A 21,596-nucleotide genomic window follows, 5' to 3' on the forward strand; every position below is an offset into this window, starting at 1 on the left:
AACACTCCGTCAACGTAACGCCTGTAAGCGAGCGTCTGCACGTATTTATCCATCTCCGCTACTATGTGCTCTTATCTGTCAACTTCCTTCTCCCAATCTGGGTTGGCATTCGTCTCAGCTGTCTTGGAGACTGTTGCCATGGGCGCACAATAAGCCATATTAGCTCAAACGTGCTCTCCCCCAGTGGAAAAAAAAACTTGTGTCCTTTTTTTTGTTATTTTTTTTATGTAAACGAATCTTTCCATTGTCTGAAGGCAACCAACCCAATCACGACATACCGTGCGGTAGTTTTTACATAATGGAGATGCAAGCAGTTCTAGCCCCAGTATGGTAGCGCTATTACTTTGAAAGGCAGACCTTTAATAAAGAAGGAGTCTATTTAATGCTTTGTGCTTTTCTTTCGTGCCATGCACTTTTATATTCAAGCTTTTATAGTGCTAAGTTTGCGATGCAAATTTTCATATAGTGGATTTATTTTGAAAGGTTGCAATTACATAGCTAAGCTACAATCAATTAAGCACAATAAGGTGTTTTTTTTTTTTTTTTTAAATTTGCAGTGACAGGAAGAATTGATGAAATGCTTACGCTCCACATACTGTATACATATAAAGATGTGCTTTTATTTTGAAATGTGTACCAGATGCAACCAATCCACGTGTGCTGCAAGCTGAGTCCTTTTACTGTAGAAAGTAGCGTATAAACACGTTGCAGACTCGCCTCCTTGTCGGCCTCGTCGTCCCCGCCCTCCTCCAGGGTGAGAGCAGCCAGCTGATTGGCCCTCTGCTCCATCAGGTTGACGTAGCGGATCGGGTTGGAAAGAGCCTCGATGACGTCTGAGTGTGGAGGATGGAGACCACGATGATGATGTAGAAGCCGTTAGGGTGGGATTGACAGAGTTGTCAGTTGTCAGAGTGGGCGCTCACCTGCAAACGTGTCGGGAACATAATCTTTGACTTCCACGTAGACGAAGAGGGCGGGAAGAGTCAAAGTTTGGTTCTTCTCGTTCCTCAGGTTGATGTAATGATAACCTGTGGCAAGAAGGCACATGGAGGCTTGAAACACTAACTTGAACTCCGCACCTGTTCTTGAAACTCTTTTCCTTCCTTGAAACTGTAATTTAAAACATTAATTCCGTCTTGTAACCCTAATTTGACATTCCGGCCCTATTTTAATAATCCTAATTCGCCTTTTTTACCGACCTGGCCGTATGGCCGACACGGGTATGATGCGGTGCCCTATGAACTTTCCGCCCTCCTCGAAGACGGCGATCCGGAGCGAGGCCAGCGTGGGCAGGACCACCTTCTTGAAGACGATGGGCTCCTCGTCCCACACGGGGTTGACGGCGTTCCCCTGCGACGTTTTGGTCTTGAAGGCTTTGCGCTTGGTGTCCACCGGAAGGCCGAACATGTCCAGCTCCACGTAGGTGCCCACTTTCTTGTCCGACAGGAACTGGCCTGAGATGATCTGCAACGGGGAGGACGGGACGGGATGGCACAGGGGGGGATCTCTACACCTTTCATCAATATATACTGTGGCGGTATTTATATGTGGGGATGCCATTTTAATTGTCTGACGTCATACCGGGTATCAATTTGTGTTGCATTTTAATATCTGAAAAGTGCTATATAAGTAAATGTGATTTAATTTGAAGATATAGTTGTCAACTGTGTTGTTTGTTCACCTTGACAGAGAGCGTGTTGGCGACTATCCCGTCCACCGTGCTCTCGGTAAACGGATCGAAGTGCTTGTCGGGCCGCCTCATGAACTCCGGCTTGAGCCGGAAGCCCGACTTCCCGTTGTACTCGTACATGCCCAGGTTGAGCTGCATGGATAGATCTGCAGGCAGAAATGTGGGCGGCATTAAAAAAAACAAAACAAAAAAAAAAACGTAACAGCTTGTAAATCAGAAGAAAAAAAACACGATGGGGTTTCCTCACCAATGGTCTGGAAGTTGAGCGCCACCAGCTGGCAGCCGGCGTTCCAGAAGAGTTGCGGGTTGTAGTTGGACGAGTCCACTCGGGTGCCTTTAGGGTAAATCCTGCTTAGCTGAAGTTTGTTGTATCTGAACAAAGCGAGCAAGGTTAAGGACAACACAGCTAGCAATATTAACGGATTTGAAAGGGAATGTTGCTGCACTCAACCTGGACTCGAACCCTCATTTCAAAGCCAAATCTTCTTCTTTTCCTTTCGGCTTGTCCCGTTAGGGGTCGCCACAGCGTGTCATCTTTTGCCATCTTAGCCTATCTCCTGCATCTTCCTCTCTAACCCCAACTGCCCTCATGTCTTCCCTCACCACATCCAAATGCCGTCTTGAAACCCTAACGCTGTCATGCAATACGGATTTCAAATTTTAAAATTTGCTCTGGCATGAAACATTGCCCTTAACACCTATCTTTGGCTTGAAACCCAAATTTTATACCCAAACACAGTCGTGTGTAAACCTAACACCCTAACTTGAACTTCAACCCCTAGATTTAAACGCTACGTGTCTAGAAAACCTAATTTAAAACTCGAGCCTTTGTCAGTCTTTAAACCCTGACCTTTCCTTGAAACCCCAACCCAATCTTGAAAATCCAATTTAAAGCCCTAACTGAGGCTTGAAACCCGAATAGTGTCTTGCATAGACCAAAGACCCTAATTTCGGCCCAACATATGAACCCAAATTTCTTAAAACTCTAACCCTAAACTTTGCTTTTACACCCAGGGTTGAAACCTCGATTTGAAACCTTACTCATTCTAGAACACCTCATTAGAAGATGAATCTTATTTTAAAACTCTAATCTTAATTGAATTCTTGAAACCAAAACCCTTTGCCTGAAACCATAATCCTTTTTTAAAACTTGAAACTTTGTTTAGACCCTACTTCAATCTTGAAACCACAATGAAATAAATGCTCGATGTTTTTGGCACTTGCATTGCAATTTTTTTTTTCTCCACGTCTGATGCGTGAAGAGTTGAGCGCGATCAGGATACTCCACAAACTCCACGGGAGACTTGGTGAGCTGTTCCAAAGCTTTAGTCTCCACAAAGGACGACATCTGGTAGCTACGACTTGCCTCTGTGGGTACACCATAACAATAAAAGATACGCAAAGTACAGGAGAAGAAAAAAATACAAAAAATACTTGTTCGCGTACTTTTGGAAGCCTCAAAGCTGTTAAACTTAACAGGTTGGATGTAGATAACCAGGTTGGACATTTCCACCGTGGCGAACGCCTCGCTGCCCGCCGTGCCCTGACAATAATCCACAGGATCAAAATGCTTACTTGATGCCAGAGGCAATATTCCATGAGCGTTATCTAAAAATGAACAGCAGAGGGCGGCATGGTTCCGTCATCCACCTCATCCATGGATCCCTTTTTGCAGTCGTCGTCGTCGTCATCGTCATCCTCGCTTTCAGCCTCCACCTCACCTTGAACGGGAGACAAGATCAAGAGCATTTATACGAGCTGGATTCTTTCTTGCGTGGACTTGTCTCAGTGTAATCGGTTTGCATGCATACATAGCGAAAAACCACAACAAAAGTTACGCGACATAATTTGAGATGCTGGACTTGCACATTAGAAGTAAAACACAAGGACTAGAAATGATCACGATTGTAAATAGATAATAGAAAATACAATTCCACAATGTATAATCAGTGAGTCATATAATTACTTGCATGCACTCACTCATCTTGGCAGTTATTAACAATAGGAGCCGCATTGCAAGATAGAAAACTAGAAATATGTAATGCAGAAAGTTTAAAAAAAAAAAGGCATTTTATGTATGTGTTACATAATGAAAGTAATTGCTAATTTTAGCAGTTACTAAACAATCGAAATAAATACAATGACTGGTAATAATCCCCCGGGACCCCCGGGACTAACCGATGGACTTTCTACCCTGAGGCCTCAGACTGAGCTCGGCGCCCTCTGCCGGCTGGGAGGACTCAGTCACCTCCTCCTTTGTGGAACCTGTGCACAGAAAACAGCTTAATGAAATCTCGCCATTATCTCATGGATATTATTTACCAATTAGTAACATTACTGCTGTAATAAAAACAGTTTTTCCCCTAAAAAACAACAACATTTTTATTCATTTCAGATTTATTTGACGACACATCGCAATCATAAAATAGCCTTTGTCACAAATTTAAATAACAGAGGACTAATTAGTTAATTATATTTGTTTCACCGTCCCATTTGCAGGTATGCTTAAAAATTGATTGAATGAAAATTGTTTATCCGGGTCCAGAAGCTACACCTTCGTAGACGCCATTTTGTGAAGAAATGTGTGTGTGTGTGTGTTGCGTGTTTAAGCACCCGGGTGAGCAGGCGGCGTCCGTGCCTGACAGGAAGTGTATGCAATCCACTCAGCTGATGGAGAGGCCCATGAAAGTGATGAATGCTAAACAATGAGAGCTGTGTTGCACCACTGACCGCAACACATCATAACAACCTCAGAGTGTGTGTGTGTGTGTGTGTGTGTGTGTGGTGTGTGTGTGTGTGCGCGTTACCGGCTCCGGGCGAGGACGGCTCGCAAACGCTGGACGTGTCGCTGTAGGTGTTGGACACCTGCTCAGCCAGCTTCTTCTTGCCGCTGCCGTCCGATGAGGCCTTGTGGTGCTTCTTTTTGTTCTTCACCAGGATCTTGCCCATCAGCTCCATCGGGCTTGGCAGAAGTGCGCCGGACTCCAACTAGATTAGAGGGCGGGGGTGGGGTGGGGGGGGATCAAGATTTAAGATGAAAACGATACCCAGGATTATGCAATAGTCTCGTGGCGATGGCATCAGAAAATTGAGAAATGGTGGATGTCATTCAGGAGATTCTGTTTTACTAGAACAATGATGGTGGGACATTGCCAGAGATGATGTCACGGCATGACCCGGACGTCCAATCAGATCCCTGATATGGCGAGCAGCTACAAGGGACCATATTGCGACGTTGTTTTGGGACACTGGCTCTTGCTAAATAACTTTTTAGGCAAAAATACAGACGAGATCAAGTGATAATGTCATAGTGATATTGTCATTGCATCGCCAGAATTTTACTGATCATCCAATCAAGTCACATGTAAGCCGAACAGCCGCCACATGTAGAACCTCTGTTTTCATATGGCCCAGCTTTTGTCACATTTGTGTTTGTTTATTTTGCTGACTTTTGTCCCAGTTTCGTACAGTCGCTGGGTTTTAATCGGTTCGGAAACGGTCCGTACCAAACTCAATTCACCTGCCTTGTACAACTTTATTGTGCTCTTGGTGCATTGCATCATGGACGTATCAACCGTTTTCTGGTCTTTTGCTTCCTCTGTATGACTGTTTATGTCATATTTTTATTTTTACAGGGAAAAAAGTGCACGTTGATGGCAAAGACTCTGAAAGGAGATTGGGACGCCTTTCATGTATTTACATCTTTGGACAGCTTTTTCTTGATGTGTTTGTAAAAATTAACGATGGACACAACTCATCATCTTAATTTCTTCAAGCAACAAGAATATAAATTTTAATTGAAATGCAACCCGAAACCAGCAAGAAGGTGTTCATTTTCCCGGCCTTCGCTGCACGCCACGGATCGCATATGAGATTCGACGCCTTTCCTGATTGGCATTCACAGCACCGAGTGGATTGATTTAGACCCCAAATTTCTTGGGTGAGTTTAATTTAACTCGGCCGCCCCGCATGCCTCAAGCGCTTTTCTCTGGCGAGGAAAACAGGAGGTGTCACGAGAGATGCCTGATGGTCAACCCCCCAAGCCCCCCACCCTCCAAAAAAAAAAACCCAATCTGTTGCTGTCTCAAGTTGGAACAAATTCCCGAGTGTCCTTGTGAGATTTGCGATTAAGGGGGAAACAGGAGGTTGACTTCTGCTGTCACTTTTCTTTTCATGCGTTTGTGTCGCACGCGGTGATAAATTCAAGCAGCAGATTGGCTGAAACTGAAAGGAAGGACGTCAAAGGACGGCATTAACGACAGAGAGTTGATCAACAGCTTGATATTAGCACAAAAGTTTGGTGTGGTTTTTTTTTAATTAGTTTGAAACAAAAGGAAACGCGTGGAAGTGCAGCAGAGATCAACATCTTGTCATTGAAAGACAAAACTTTCCAACAGGAACAAAATAAAATACAACCAAACCAGGACGTCATTGCCTTCACCTTCTCCCCGCAATTACACGCCCACTGGTGGAAATTGGACATTCCCGCCCCCGCTTCCTCCCCAGGCGTAGGGCCGACTGAGCCTCTGCCGAGGGGAGATAACGCTTTGCGGCCCTGCTCGCTTCTGACAAGACGTCTCCGCTGGATCACGCGCGAGCGGCGGGGGCGTTGTGTACGGGAGAAACCAAAGTCCTCACGCAACCGCCCTGTGTCAATCCGCACAATGACGCCTTTGGTGAAAGAGGGGGAGATCGGTGACAAAGGGACAAAGCAAGCTTTGGACTGGTAGCCATGGCAACAGAGGAGCGCCTGATAAAGGGCCGCCAGGAAAAAGGCACGTGAAGATAATACGCAATAACGCGCTTTGTTAACAATTAAAGACAAATAGGTACGATGAAGCTAACTCTGGGGAACGATTGTTCGGTGTACAATGACTCTTTTTGGTTAGGTAACTTTTTGCAATGAGGTGTGGGAATGCCGACTTTTGACAATTTGACATGTGAACTCCTCCAACCTGGGGAATTTAACCCTAATCACTTTCCACCAAAGGTTGTGCAAGGCATCTTTTAAAAGGAGTCTGGAACCTCACTCCAGCCACATAACACCCACCATATAAAATACCCATCCATCCATCTATCCATCCATCCATTTTCTTTGCTGCTTATCCTCACGAGGGTCGCGGGGAGTGCTGGAGCCTATCCCAGCTATCAATGGGCAGGAGGCAACGTACACCCTGAACCGGTTGCCAGCCAATCGCAGGGCACATAGAGACGGAGAACCATTCGCACTCACATTCACACCTAGGGGCAATTTAGAATGTCCAATTAATATTGCATGTTTTTGGGATGTGGGAGGAAAGAGAAAACCTACGCAGGCATGGAGAGAACATGCAAACCCCACACAGGCGGGGTCCGGATCGAACCCGGGTCCTCAGCTGACCCACCGTACTGCCCATATAAAACATCAAATGTAATATTTATATAATGACTTGGAAGGATCAAGAGGTGCTAACTTTGCCCATCTGGGGAAGCGCACTCCATCGTTCTGCGGTATTTATACAAAATTAGCGTGTGACGTTCACAATTTGATCTGCGTCAATCCACAGAATGCCACATTTTGATTCGAGTAGCGGGACGTTATGGGAGAGTTTGGCGACAAAAGGAGAAAGCAAACTTGGGGCCCAGTATCCATGGCAACAGAGGCAAGCCTGATAAAGGCCCGCCAAGAAAAAGCGACGCAGAGATTACGCCGCGACGCACTTTGTCGACGTGAACATTGAATCGGTTTAGAGGCGAGGCGCAGAAAACAAAAGATTCCGAGGCATGTAAACAGAAAGATGCGCATAAATGAATCACATCTGCGGGAGGCCATTTTGAAGTGTGACAGATGGAGGAGGGGGCGGGGGTGGGGTGGAGGGTAACGAGCGCTAGCACGCCTTGCCAAATGTGACACAAACTGTCGATACCAGCCGTGTTATGTGAGACCACAAATTGACTGGCATGTGCCCGGGGAACTTTGTGTGTTTGAGTGCGTGTGTATGTGTTTGCGTGTGAGTGTCAAATGAAAACACGTCATGCGTGCCAATAATTTTGTACACCAGTTATCGTTTCTCTAATGTATGATTGATTGGAAACGCAGCAAGCAGGGGTACCTAATAAAGTGTCCCTTGTGTGTGTGTGTGCGTGGCGTGCATGTGTCAGACTCACGGGATATTTCTCCAGCGGTTCTGTCAGCAAAGCGTCACCAAATATCGAGCGGCAGTACTCGGCCATCTTGGCCTGCTGCTTGGGTCTGAAAGACAAAGAAAAAAAAAAAAAAAATGAACTGTCACTAATTTTTAAAGGAGGCATTGAAAAAAGCAGCAATTCAAGTCAACGCAAGCTGATGAGTTTAGACAGACTAATTTTGGGAACACAATGCTCATGCTAATATTTAGAGCTGCGACCTGGTTGGTCCATTGACATCATTATAAAAGGTGTAGCTAATAACCGCGATGAACAGTTTATTGCTTACTTAGTTAAGGTATAGCTCCATGCAGTTTGATCCTGAGCTTCCCTATGCTAAGATCCAAGTATTATTTGGCTTTCGCTGCCCGAGAAAGACTTACGAGTCCACGTGGTTCTCGAAAGACAAGATGATGGGGAAGGGCGAGGTCTTAAAGGCACACTCTGCGATGGCCTCGATCACCTCCTAAACACACCAAAAGACACCCGTATTTGTTTAAGCGGTGTCCTGTTGAGCGATCGGCTTTGTTTTCCCGGCTGGTACCTTAAAGGAGACCTCGGTAGTCATGGTGAAGCCGTGAGTGATGACGGGTTCCTCTTCTGTGGTGCGTCCCTTCCAGCAGTCCAGCTCGATGCAGCGGCAGCCGGACAGAAGCACCTGCTTGTACATCTCCACGGACGAGTTGCCTGCAAGCTGCCCCGCTACATGAGCAAAACAACAAACACTTAAGACCTGTTAGCAAACTAGCATGTTGGCAACTCTCGTCATACAGGACAAGATCTAACACCTAAAAGCTCCCTTAGCACATTGTGATCAGGTTGTTGCATGCTAGTATTTGAGTAATTCTCCTTACAAATAAAAAAATCTATCAGCATTGGTGCTTTTTGTACTTAGGTTGCTATCATACTATAGTTTAGCATATTTTTAGTACACCAACTGTTAGCATTTTATATGTTGTGGCTCAGGTTCCTATCTAGCTAGATGCTAACATGCTAGCATTTGATCAACTCAAGTTTGAAAAACTACCCGACCACACCCTGCGATGTAATCTTTGTAGACCTGTCTTTGTATTTTCCCAGCTCACGTTGAACTTAGACAGTAATTTAGCATATCAACAGTTAGCATGTTAGCATTTTATCAACCCCCATTTGAAATAATACCTAAAACTCAAAATGTGATTAACTGTGAATTCAAATTCATGATTGTAATATAACTACGTGTTTTATAAGAAAAGGCTTCCTTCTGAAGCAATTACTGTACAATGTGTAACTGTTATAGTTTTCCCACACAAAATAGTGTTAACCAACGATGGATGTGAAGAATACAAAAAAATAGCCATGTTTTTCTAAACTACAAGAAAATCCTGTGATCTGTACGCAAATTGTCATCTTTTTATAAGTCTATCTAATATCGAGACGTTCCACTTTATTGACATCCTGTGATGGAAAAATGGAACTAAATCCAGATTCAATAGAATTCCAAATCATACCATGGCAGGCACACCACTGGTGAAAAAGCTCCTTTCATACACAAACACTGTAAATGTAACATCACAGCCATACAGTAAGAGATTCAACAGTTTTCTCATTTCCACATTTTTCCAGCCATTAAAGAAATTCAGTGAATTCCCATCAGAGGAGCCACACTCTGATCCACTTCAAAAGAGACCGGCCGACAATGAAATTGAATCACTAGAAGAAGACAAAACACCCACTGAAGGGAGGACAAAAAAAAAAAAAAAAGAAATGGTTGGGGCATCTTGTTCTTGCAGTTATAAGACAAAGCTTATGAATAACAATAAATGTGTGTGTGTGGGTGTGCGTGTTTGTACCTGTGAGGTAAGTATTGTGCGAGGAGTTGATGAAATAGTGTGAGAGGGGAAAGGTCATGTCTTCGCTCTGGTCCAGCTTCTCCGGGGGGATGATGCTGTTCTCCTCGCCGTTCAGGTACCTAGCGAAGCCCTCCACTGAGATCTGACCTGTCAGAAAAACACACACACACACACACACACACACACACACAACACACACACACACACACACACACACACACACACACACACACACACACACACACACACACACCATCAACTGGAGATGAAGGCTCTCAGGCCAGCCAGACGGCAAAGTCCGGGATTTCTTCATGCGTTTCAAGACACAAACGGATGATGTTTTTTTCCGCTTTCATGTAGGAGCACGCGAAGGTGGGAAAAAAAAAAATCTTGGCAATGAAAGGGAGATTAGAGATGGGTCTATAGCTTGCTAACATGGAATAGTCCAGTTTCTGTTTTTTTTTAGAGGAGGCTACTTTAAGAGTTTCAGGAAACTCGCCAGACTGAAGTGAGCATTTGATTATTTGCTGCAAATAAGCGAGCACTGACTTCACGCTAGTTTTGAAAAAGTCACATGGTATTGAGTCGAGACAGCTCCTTGATGGTTTCAACTGCTAAACCGCTTTTTCTCCATGTTTTTTTTTGGTCTACAGTATCAAATTCTGACAAGTTTTCCCTGGGTGGCTTCAGATTTGTGCTGACATTTGACCGAATTAATTGTATTTTTTTTTCTCACTAAAATAGCAGGTAGACTCATTGCATTTGTCATCTGTTCCAAGTTCTTTTAAGATGAAAAATTCTCAAGGAAGCATGTCTATGATTGAACAGGAAGTCAGCCATTTTGGTTTGAAGCAGACATTCGGTGGCAAATTCCAGTCCTTGTCCTTATTAGAATGTTGGGGGGGGAGAAAAAAATCTCCCCCCCAAAGTTTTAAGGACGCCTCCCGGCAATTGAAGACAAGGTTGGCCAATTTGATTTGGAACAAGTGAAGAAAAACAAGTCTGCTCCAGACACCTCTTTCGCATATCGACACGAAATTTGGTGGCGTCGTCAATCATAACAATAGACTTGAAAAAAATCTCAAGGATCTTTACCCGAAATAGAAGAGAACGTCATTCATTTTGCGTTTGACGCAGACATTTCGGGACAATTTCCAGGGCTTTGACAAACTCTGATGGACTTTGCCCAATGAGCACCAACTGGATTTAAGTATTATATTCATAAAGATGCTAAATTGCCAGGCGTTTTTTTGCTTCGAGTTTAACGTGGGCGAAGCATGCCCGGAAACCATGGCGACCACATTATGCAGCCCTTGTTGTTGCTGGTGAGCATAGAATATGACGTTTAGTAATTGACCTTTAATGTTCTTCTGTTTGTCAAGGTCATCTTTTTTTGTCTCCCCTATTCCATAAAAAAAAAAAACAAACCTTCAACAAATTAGCATACAACCCACATACAGTACTAATCTTGTCTAGTTTTTGCATACTGGACAAATGCTCGGACCAAAAAAATAAATAAAAAATAAAATAAACGAAGGAAAAACCACTCCCGGTGTGCTGGGCGCGCACACTTATCCTGACGTTATTCTGAATATGCAAAGCGACCCGCGTGCTCGGCAGGCGCGGCAAGTCCCCTCGGCCACTTTATGCTAATTAGTGCGGCGCCGCCCTCTGCAGAGTCACTTCTCTAATTAACGCCGGGCTTCCATCTGTGAAATCGCTGCTTTCGGCGTCCCGCCTCTCCCCAAAGACCGACGGGGGGACCTCCCCTCGCCGCCGGGAGGTCTAACGTCTCTAGCCCTCCAACCCCTACCACCGTGCTCCAAGAAGCCCAAACGAGGAGAAACGGTGTTAACGCGGTCGACATCTGGAGGTGCCTACTTCAGACAGGGCACTTTTACCAATTAAAGACAGTCATAATGAAAGCTGCTGCGGTGATAAATGAAACATTGCGCTAATTTTTTTGTGATTGGATCTTTGACAGATCCCAGGAAATGGCCTAAATGACCCAAAAATGGGAGCTTCAGACCAAATTAGTTTGCTTGCTGGTATGAGTCATTGGAACCTTTTGTGTGTCAACTCATGATAAACATCCATCCATTTGCTTTGCCGCTTATCCTCACAAGGGTCGCGGGGAGTGCTGGAGCCTATCCCAGCTGTCAAAGGGCAGGAGGCGGGGTACACCCTGAACTGGTTGGCAGCCAATCACAGGGCACATAGAGACAAACAGTCGTACTCATGATCGCACCTAGGGGCAATTTAGAGTGTCCAATTAATGTTAGAAGTTTTTGGGATGTGCGAGGAAACCGGAGTGGCAGGAGACAACCCACGCAGGCACACGGGGAGCACATGCAAACTCTACGCAGGCGGGGTCGGGATGTCCTCAGAACTGTGAGGCCAACGCTTTTCCAGCTGATCCACCGTGCCGCCCCATGATAAGCATTTTTATGTGACTCGGAAATACTGGCTTTGAGTAGTTTTCGAACTCAACAAATTAACCACCGAAATAGCTCCCTCAATCCAAAATGGCAGACGTGCGGGTTTAATTTACATCTTGGCTTTTTGAGACTATTTTGTGGATCACCTGCAAAATGAAACACCCCTCAGGGAAAGTGGCTGAATTTTCAAAAAAATGTTCAAGGGGCGCTACCGACCCGTCACACTTCATGCTCAAGGCCACATAAGGATAGTCTTCGGAACAATTCTGGCATGGACATTTATTAGGATTTTAACGATGCCCTATTAAGTTCCATTTGAATAAAGGCTTCCTCTCTGCGACAATAAAGACGGTACTCTAGTGGTATCTTGTTCCCCCCGCTTAACAACGTTAGCCAAGCCATTTAAAAGGCAGCTCGGAGATGATTTTTATTATGGCAGAAGTGATATGGAATAAGTTGACATCCGATCTTCTTTGTGGAAAGCGCTGCATGTGCACTCACTGGACGCAACATTAGGTACACAGTGATGCACAAGTGCGAGAACCTTTTGGGCTTACGGGTCACGTTTGAGATTTCTGAATGGAAAGATAGGCCAGATCATCCATTTTTTTTTTTTAGAATCACTTGATTAAAAAATGTTCAATCCAAAGAATGCCAAGACCAAAATGTAAATGGAAGTGTCATTGAGGGAGGTGAAAGCCGGGCATCCGGATGAGCGCGTGGACCCCGCTGCCGAGCAGATGGCCGCAATTCTCTTCCGGCGGGATAAATACTTTACATGTGTGGGTTGGGTGCGTTGGGGGGACGCGTCGTCACAAAGACAAGAGAAGGGCAAGCTTCCGAGAAGCGTGAGTATGAGCACACCAGCGGTTACGGCATGATAACACGTTTTTTTGAATGTGCTTTAGAAAAAAAACCTGATTGACTACATTAGCTACTAGATACATAAAAGACATTAAAAAAAAAAACTAGGTGAACTTGTCTATCATAACAGGATGCATGAAACGTTATTTGCATTACATATCCATCCTTCTACCTACAATATGCATCCATCTGTCTAGCCAGATGGACCAGAACATTTGAAATAGGGCTGAATAGGGAATATGAAGAATTTAACATAGAGTATTTTTGTGGTTGAATACTTTAAACAAATATCAACATCATTCACAAACATCTCAATAAAAAAAACATTGTACTACCCAATAAAAACTCCAAAAACAACCCAGTGCAGCACTACATCGTGGACTAGATTTCAACAGCTTTTGTGACGCTTGTCCTTGAAGGCAGCAGCGTGTGCGTAGGCTGGCACCTGCGATGACTTTGCGAGCACTTCTTGATTCGCTGCGGCTCGTTCATCTCGCTGCTCGTTCATGAATTATTCGCTCGCTCGCTCGTCACTTCTGATGTTGAATTTTTTAACTGGCAAAAAGCGGGCTGGCCTCGCGTGCTCACTTGCAATCTTTTCAACAGGCAGGGGTCCACCTTCGGTGGTCCTACTTGTGTAAACATTGTTCCCCCAACACTCCCCTCCTGCCTCTACTCAAAATTTGAAAGAAAAAAAAAAAATCACGACTGAAAACTAGACATTCTGTTTACCTACAGGAAGGGAAAGTCGAAGAAAAAGTGGAGTTTTGCCCATCAATTATTCAGCTGATGCGAAGATTCGTACTAATAATTTTGTTCATCACTGATTGAATCACGTGTCTCACGCTCAGTACTTTGGTCTGTCATTAAATAATCATTGAAGAGCCATAATCCAAAACATTTTTCTACCATCGAAAAGCAGCTACAAGGTGGCAGCTATACCGACCGTTCTGCGCGAGGGCGGCGTTGGGTTCGTATTTGTCCAGCAGCTGCTGGACCTGCTCGGGCTTGAGGGGCGGGTACAAGATCTCGTTGAGTCGCGGGTCTCGCTGCTTGCTGTTGATGAACTCCGTCATCTGCTCCACGGTCAGGTACGGACGACTCTTTGCACCCCTGACATACCGCCGGCACCCGACCGAAGCAAGAAGAGGAAGACAAAATCCAGGAATTTTAAATATATTTACAATAATACAAAATATGACACAAGCTTGAGTGGCCTGTCAAGTTTATCAGGCTCTTTCCTTCAGAGTAACTGCTCCATCTAATGACCGCTTCCTTCTTTGAACAAAAGCAATACGGTTCCTGTTCAGATAGAATAATCAACTCTCGAAAAATTGGTTGAAAATTGTTACAGACAGAGATAATAATGTTAAAAAAACCGCTCTGATTCGAGCTTCAGCAAAGTTGTCTTCAATCGGATGCCATTCAAACTTAATACGGTTGCTGGGGCCCTCGCCTTGTCCCACCCCATAAATTCCAAAGAAAAGTAAAACTGTTCAGCAGCTTTAACTCCCCTTTGTCGGATATCATTCAAAATCAACGTTTCCTTCTCTGGAATGCCACAACAATTGGTTGAGTTTGGGTAAGTGTGAAAACAAAAATAGGATTATTGCCTTGTCTGCCATTGGACCAACTGTCCTCAAAATTCAGGGACTAAAACAGGAAAACCTTTCTGCCGACCTTTTTCACGTAAAATCGATAGCGTTCTTTTGCTTCAGCAACCACAGCCTTGAGATTGGCATCATTCAAAAGCCAGAAGCGTCTTGACACATCCTACAGTAGAACGACCGATGACCAATTATTAAGCGGATACGGAATCAAAAGTTATTCCAAATGCGCAATTCCTCTCCAAACTCCAGCAAACTACCTCCCCCGAAAGCCTCCGTGTGAGCGGAACAATGAATCACCCCTCTTTCGTGGCCCCAAATAGCCGTGCCCTTTATCCCACACTGTCTGCCATTTTTTTTTTTTTTTAGGAGGTTACCAAGGTGATGGCTTCCCTGCAAAATGCTGGATTAAAAAAACAGAAAGTGAAAAAGGAGAGCGAATGAAATGTCTCACATATCAGAGAAGATGTGGTCCAGCTCGGGCCGGGCGCAGATGTTGCCGAGGAACAGGTTGTACACCTCTGGCGTGAAGTCTTCTTGGGGGATGGAGTCGTTCTGTCGGTTTACAAAATGCCAAAAAAATAAACAAACTGTTGTGGAATGAAATTACGTGTGGTAAAAGGAAGGATTTAAAATTCATTGCCAAACATCTCTGCTTATTTTCAGGCTAGTTCAACATCCAATTTCTCCTCACCAAGGTAAATATTGATCCAATTAATTTGTTTTTTTTTTGCCCACTGCTGATTTAATAACCGCTTGTGTCCAAAAACCTTTGATACTTTTAAATAGTTGTGTTCCATTTCCTGTTCTGCGGTTATCATAGTGTGTGTGTGTGTGTGTGTGTGTATGTTTTAGGGATTAACAGGCGTACCATTTAGGTGTAATTACGAGCCCGCAGGAACAGCAGCAAATCCCGGCAGACTTTCACGAGGCAACACGTTTGTTCCTCTTGCTCCTCGCGCTAATTAGCTCCTGCTCGCTCTACATATATATATATATATATATATATATATATATGCACAAGCATGCATGTGTGCGAGTGTGCTTGCATTTCGCGTTTGTGGTGTTCGTATTGCGAGGCCATTCATTAGGCTTGTGTTTTGACGACGCGTTTACGCTGCCGTGCAAGCGTTTGTCAGCACTTTGCAAACACCCAAACTCGCACACGTGCCGCTCCTAGATTGCAGACACACTTTTAACTAATGGGCGATGGGGACTAGTTACAACCAGACTCTCTAATGAAAAGCATGTGTCACCACATTTTGTCCACTTTTATGCAATAAAAAAACCCAAAACATTTTTTAATTCCACAAATAAGATGTCACACTAGGCGCTTTGTGAGTGATTTTCTTTGTAAAGGCAATGTTAGAAGATTAAAGGATCTATCTCCCCATTTTGTAAATTTTTAAACAACATAAATAATTAAGGAAAACCAGACATACAAAACTATGCTAAACACCCAATGAAAAGCGTTTTTGTTTTTTTTTTTTACCACATTTTATAATCTGAAGATGAAATTTGCGTGTTTTGTAAAAAAAAAAAAAAAAAATACACGCTTTTAATCAGAGGGTGATGTTCAAAATATACTGCAAAGAACAATGTGGAAATCAATGATTTTTCATGGGCCGGGTGACGTTACCGGCCGGAGGGCCGTCCCCAATGTGTATACATGAGGGGGTGTGGTGACATACGAGGAGGGTAAAAATAAAGCAGTTGCATCGATGCGGCTCCCTCGGGTGCGTTTGTGTCATGACAAGCGAGGATGACTCAGACAACGGGGCTGACGGATGCATGAGAACCGAGGAGGAGAGACGAGGACGACAAAAAGGAAAGGGGCAACGAGGAATGTTTTGTGTCTCACTCTGCCAGACGGAAGATTGCAGTTTTCCAATGCCGTCTCCACCCGCTTGCGGTCTGACGAGAATATCCTGAAGATGCTGCGAGGATGACACAAACGCACAAACGTCAGCACAGAATTGAGAGAATTCCTGACCCCCCCAAAAAATATTGGCAGGCCACTCATGACTGGACTTGACTTGTTTTTCTTCTTCCCCCAGAAACTTGCGACTTGCTTGAAACTTGGAGAGTTCACTTGTCACATAGAGTATGTGACTTTCTCCCACCTCTGCTTTTTACTACCGACTGTGACACATACTCTTAAAAATATTCTGTAAGACGGTGAACTGCATGAACCTGTCCAACATCTAAGATTCTGCCATTGCTGTCCCTCCTAATCAACGCGACACCGCTTAATATTTATCTTCTGCTCGAAAGCTGTGATGATCTGAAACCCAAAGTCATAAAACTCTGCCATCTTCAGGGATCAGTTAGCCATTACAGTGGTTTGTCTACAAACCAGCATTTCACAGATGAACTGGGCGAGAACCTCTTCCATGCCCACGCATTGAAAAACATATTTGACGAATATATACGTCGCTGGCATTCACTGGTTGGATCCAAGTTGATAAACATAAACGTTCATGGCAGTGATGAAGTTAGTTAAATTTGCGCAAAAAATACACACCCAAACGCCTGCTTGCAATTCACTTTTTTTATGGCAGGTTAGGCTGACTTTTAAAGGCAAGTTTGCTCGTGTAGCAAGATAAATTCCCCTTCCTTCTCACCGTTAGGCCTCAGCGTGGCCTTAATCAATCAACCTTTAATTAAAGCTTCAATTAATTGGCTCATTCCACTAGAACGTGTATAAACCCTGGCTCCCTGCACACTTTTAAGGCTGGCCGTATATATTCTCTGTAAGTGCCAACATAAACCCTGAGCGGGAGGATGAAGACTCTTCTCACTTCTTGACGGGGATTCGACCTTCAGGGTTGAGTTGCAGCTTGAGTCGCGTGTATCTGCACACAACAAAAAGCATTATAATCATACTTACTGGATGTACAACACATTGTGCCATATGATTGGAGTATATCAACGATGGCAGTTAGATTGCAGTTTTAGCGTGTGCTGAATCTGAGACGTTGCTAGAAATAGACGGGCCCTTAAGTGGCTGCTGGCTAATAATTAATATCCATTACAGTGTCCGCTACTTATGGAACTCACACTGCATTAAGACTACTGTATTAGACCCTTTTTTAAAAATCAGATTTTATATTTAATAGAGGACTGTGACAAATGATGATGACCGCGTGATTACGACTAGCTTCATAATACTCTGTTCCAGTTGCTCGAAATTAAACAGTTGCTGACATGTTTTTTTTTTACCATTGGATGAAAGGGCACGTCCAACAAGATCTGCCTAGCAACAAGCGGGCCTGCTCGGCTGTGGTGAGTCCATCACCATTTTATGTGTTTTTTTTTTTTTCACGAGCAACGTAAAACATGGGCTGAATGAACTTTATTATATATATATTTCTTTTTGCCTGCAGATGATACGTAAAATGAGTGGGACCAAAACTGCTGGCAGCTAATTGAATCCTGGTTACACAAAAATTGTTCGCCTCTCCTCCTCTTGCAAATTAGCACGGCGCTGGAGGACAGAAGCCGACAGAAGTCAGCCGAGTGCGCGGTCGATGGACGCTTTTATTGTGTCATAAGTCAATTTGCCTGCTGTAGGAAAAGGAGGGAGGGAGCCGATCGCAGATAAACAACAAATAGTCGCGTGTTGTCGGCAGATTCATATTCCGGGTGACTCCGGGTGCTTGGAGATGGTGCGGCGCTGACAAAGATGTGTTTTAAAAGCCGTTGGCCGGGTCATTCGACGGACTACGCCGCAAAACAGGTGTCAACTGAGGTCGGCGATTTATGACGACCAGTGTGTGTGTTGAAACGTGTGTGTGCGTGCGTGCGTGTATGCCTACGCTTTTTCCAGGCAGGCCTCTCTGGACATGTTTTGCACCAGCAGGTTGGAAGCCAAGCTGAACAACTCCTCCGCCCATTCCTCAGGGAAATATAACACACACATACATACACAGCCCTCCTAAATAACTCATAAAGTTATGTCGATAGTTATGTGCAAGTTGCGTAAAAGGAGGCTTTTCCAGAATCGTCATAGCCAGTGGATTAAAAGCAATAATATAAAACAACCCGACGTTCAAAGGACATAACATAGTGATCGGGATAATACAATGCAGAAAGAGTGGTTGCCATGGCAGCTTGCCTTGGACTATTATACAACTGGACCAGACATGACACAATTGGTGTCGTTTTAGCATTAGCGCCAGCGCTCATATTGACTTTCAGATTCTGACCATGCCCTTTCGTGGGCTTAATAAAAGAAAATTTCACGTCAAAATGTTTCATTTATTTTATTTTCAATGAGGCCGCATTTCCAGTACAGTATATCACTACTACTACAGTACAGGGGGAGACTGGGATCAAGAACAGTTTCCCATTCTTTATCTGTCGGCATTCACTATTACACATTTGCACTCGCGTTTACCTTAGCCGTCTCCTCCTGGAAGGCCATAAAGTTCAGGTATGTGACGTTGACCATGTCAGTGCCGCTCACCACCGTCAGCATCCTGTTCTCCATCTTGCCCACCAGCGTGTTGACGTCCAGCAGCTCGCGCAGCTTCGCCTCCTTCAACACACACACACACACAGAAGACACAGCCGGGTCAGAAACGGAGTGGAAGAAATGGCAAAAAGGTGCTAAGCGGCCCGAAAAGAGCGGCGCCACAGTGCCACACTGTCATGTACAAAAGCAGGGCATGTCTTGTTCTTTTGGTTTTGCCCTTTAAAGACATGAAGAGGTGAAAAGCGCTTGATTGTTCTGCCATTTAAAAGCTGACGACATGTGAAATGTTCACTTTCATTGCCTGTTAGACCACAAAAGTGACCTTGGAAAAAAACAAAAGACGCTAGCTGACCTTTGACTATGAAAGAATCTATGTATTCGCGCCATGTGGCCAACATCACTGCATTTAAAGTAACTGCAGAAAAGATATGGACCTAAAACAATTCCCTGAAGAACTCCACATCAAGTTACATCCGTTACTTCACATGTATCCCATTCATTAGCGTATCCATGGCATTTCCCATAATGTGTTAACATTAAGCTAGCAGATGTTAGGGAAAAGTCATGTTCCTGTTTTAAATACACAATGTCTAATTGTCTTTGTTTCATATTTAGTTTGACTGTAAACTTGAACTACAAGTGGCATTAAAAGGTTTGAAGCCTCTTTGTCAAGAATTATTTATTATTATTTAGTTTTAGCGGAACAATGCCACGTATCTTGAAAAAAAAATGTAACTTAATTATTTACTTAAGGTATTAACATTGGAAATAAATTGATAAAAAATTCATACATTTTAATTAACCAAATACGGGGGAAATAGAGCTAGTTTAATGCAAAAATATATTAAATGTTTAATATAACACTTGTGCAGTTATCCCAACTACATAAAGTCACTCAACTACAAATCCGATCCCCCTTCCAAGAACCTCACGTGATCGGATTCATTGAGCAATTTCAGCAAGCTTCAATGTTGTGTGACCAAAACAAAAAAACAAAGCATCCGAGCTGCGTTCCAGGTCGCCAGGATCGACTCCGGGATGCGCATCGGAGGATTTAATTGCCTGAGGAGGAGGAGGCAGTAAAACAAATATACATTTAGAAAGCTCATCTGTGTGGAGCACAGACCATTAGAGAAATACAAAATACCTCTGAGGCGGAAAAGAGGAGGAATAAGACTCCCTCGCTCCCTCCGCGGCCCAGCATACAAAACAGTCGCTTAATTATCAACAACAAAAGGTCTTGTGAAGGCTTAGCAGGGAAAGCAAACGAGCTGTGATAACTGAACAAATCAAACAAAGAGCTTTGTGCGCCGCCACACTCGTCCATCAAGCCGGGCCGGCCGGGATGGAACGTCACCCCCATTTTGGCACCATTTCCAGAACCCCTCCGGCACCACTTTTCACTTTTGGTCATCCGACAGACAATCGAGCTGCCGGTTGATTCCGGCCAGGCCTACATCAATCTCTCCCAAAAAAATCAATCAAGCCGTAGAAAAGTCAGTGGGGAAAGGTAACGTTCAATTTGCTAAAATGCACCATTAGCGTTCCATTGTAACGCGTCGGCACATAGCAGGGAGTGACCAGAAGAAGAAGGGCGACGCAAGGAAAGTCACGGATGAGGAATGGGTGAAAGCGGTGGGAGTGAAATGTAATTTGCGCCGGGGCATTGTGAGTTACTGTGACGGCGGCGGCCAAAACGGTGGGCGGGATCGGACGGGTCATTAAACTGGAATAAGAGGAGGCCTTTGTGCGCCGCGATACTGCGGACGGATAAATTCATCAATTAATCAATCGCAAGGTTCATTCGTTGTCCGTTCTAGCGAGACATTACGTGGGCAAATGTGCTAACCACAAGATCACTGTGCTGGGCTTATGCAAACAATTTTATGCCAAAGCCTTTCCAAACAACCGGGAACAAATTCAACAGAAGCAGCAATCACAAATCCTTCACCCTCAAACGATAACAAATCTTGTACTGTACAAAGGTGACCCAGTGAAAAGTTCAAGGGGATCCGTTACGTCGTTCTTCCAACGTCGCGTCTGGCCGAGGCTTCGGTCATTAAAGCTGCAGCACGGCATCTGTCACACAAACGCACAGAAGATGCCAGCGCATGCACGTGCAAGCCCGGCGACATCAGTCACGGGTGCACGTACGTCCACGAGGGGGAGAAACCGGATGAAAGGAAATGTCAGGATGAATGATTGATGAAACCTCGCAAGCAACAACTCGCCCTAATACTGCGTATAGTGAGCGAGGGGGCGTTGAACTCTCTCCATTCAAACAATACAACTAAATGTCTTTGGAGGTGTAAGAAAATAAAAAAATTGTGAACATAACAGAATTTCAAATGTGCACGCAAGTCCGAACGTGCCGTAGTCTATCACAAGCCCACACTAAGGCGGTGGTAAAAATCATAATTACAGTCATTATTTGTATGAAAAACACTTGGAGGGCATCATTATGAAACCATTAAACGGAAAACAGGAAGTACTTGGTGTTGGGTTGATACCAAATCTTACACC

At 44.2% G+C, this 21,596-nt stretch overlaps 1 protein-coding gene across 2 annotated transcripts in view; it reads right to left on the minus strand.

The window, feature by feature from the left end:
* plcb1l (phospholipase C beta 1-like) overlaps positions 1-21,596 on the minus strand; it is a 139,548-nt gene that overhangs the window by 13,816 nt on the left and 104,136 nt on the right. For both annotated transcript variants that reach the window (XR_009793877.1, XM_061812942.1), the window contains exons 8-27: positions 18,996-19,136; positions 18,415-18,494; positions 17,398-17,451; positions 16,458-16,533; positions 15,051-15,151; positions 13,936-14,102; positions 9,688-9,834; positions 8,400-8,557; positions 8,239-8,321; positions 7,838-7,922; positions 4,498-4,678; positions 3,869-3,955; positions 3,341-3,411; positions 3,137-3,233; positions 2,974-3,058; positions 1,938-2,062; positions 1,682-1,836; positions 1,200-1,464; positions 924-1,028; positions 718-833 (exon numbers count right to left, since the gene is read on the minus strand). Coding sequence is in view for 1 of the 2 variants with exons in the window: in XM_061812942.1 (XP_061668926.1) it covers positions 718-833; positions 924-1,028; positions 1,200-1,464; positions 1,682-1,836; positions 1,938-2,062; positions 2,974-3,058; positions 3,137-3,233; positions 3,341-3,411; positions 3,869-3,955; positions 4,498-4,678; positions 7,838-7,922; positions 8,239-8,321; positions 8,400-8,557; positions 9,688-9,834; positions 13,936-14,102; positions 15,051-15,151; positions 16,458-16,533; positions 17,398-17,451; positions 18,415-18,494; positions 18,996-19,136 (2,379 nt within the window). In the remaining variant the exon portion in view is untranslated. The remainder of the gene's footprint in view (positions 1-717; positions 834-923; positions 1,029-1,199; positions 1,465-1,681; positions 1,837-1,937; positions 2,063-2,973; positions 3,059-3,136; positions 3,234-3,340; positions 3,412-3,868; positions 3,956-4,497; positions 4,679-7,837; positions 7,923-8,238; positions 8,322-8,399; positions 8,558-9,687; positions 9,835-13,935; positions 14,103-15,050; positions 15,152-16,457; positions 16,534-17,397; positions 17,452-18,414; positions 18,495-18,995; positions 19,137-21,596) is intronic.

The sequence above is a fragment of the Syngnathoides biaculeatus genome, chromosome 23 (assembly GCF_019802595.1).
Source record: "Syngnathoides biaculeatus isolate LvHL_M chromosome 23, ASM1980259v1, whole genome shotgun sequence".
Classification (NCBI taxonomy): Eukaryota; Metazoa; Chordata; class Actinopteri; order Syngnathiformes; family Syngnathidae; genus Syngnathoides; species Syngnathoides biaculeatus.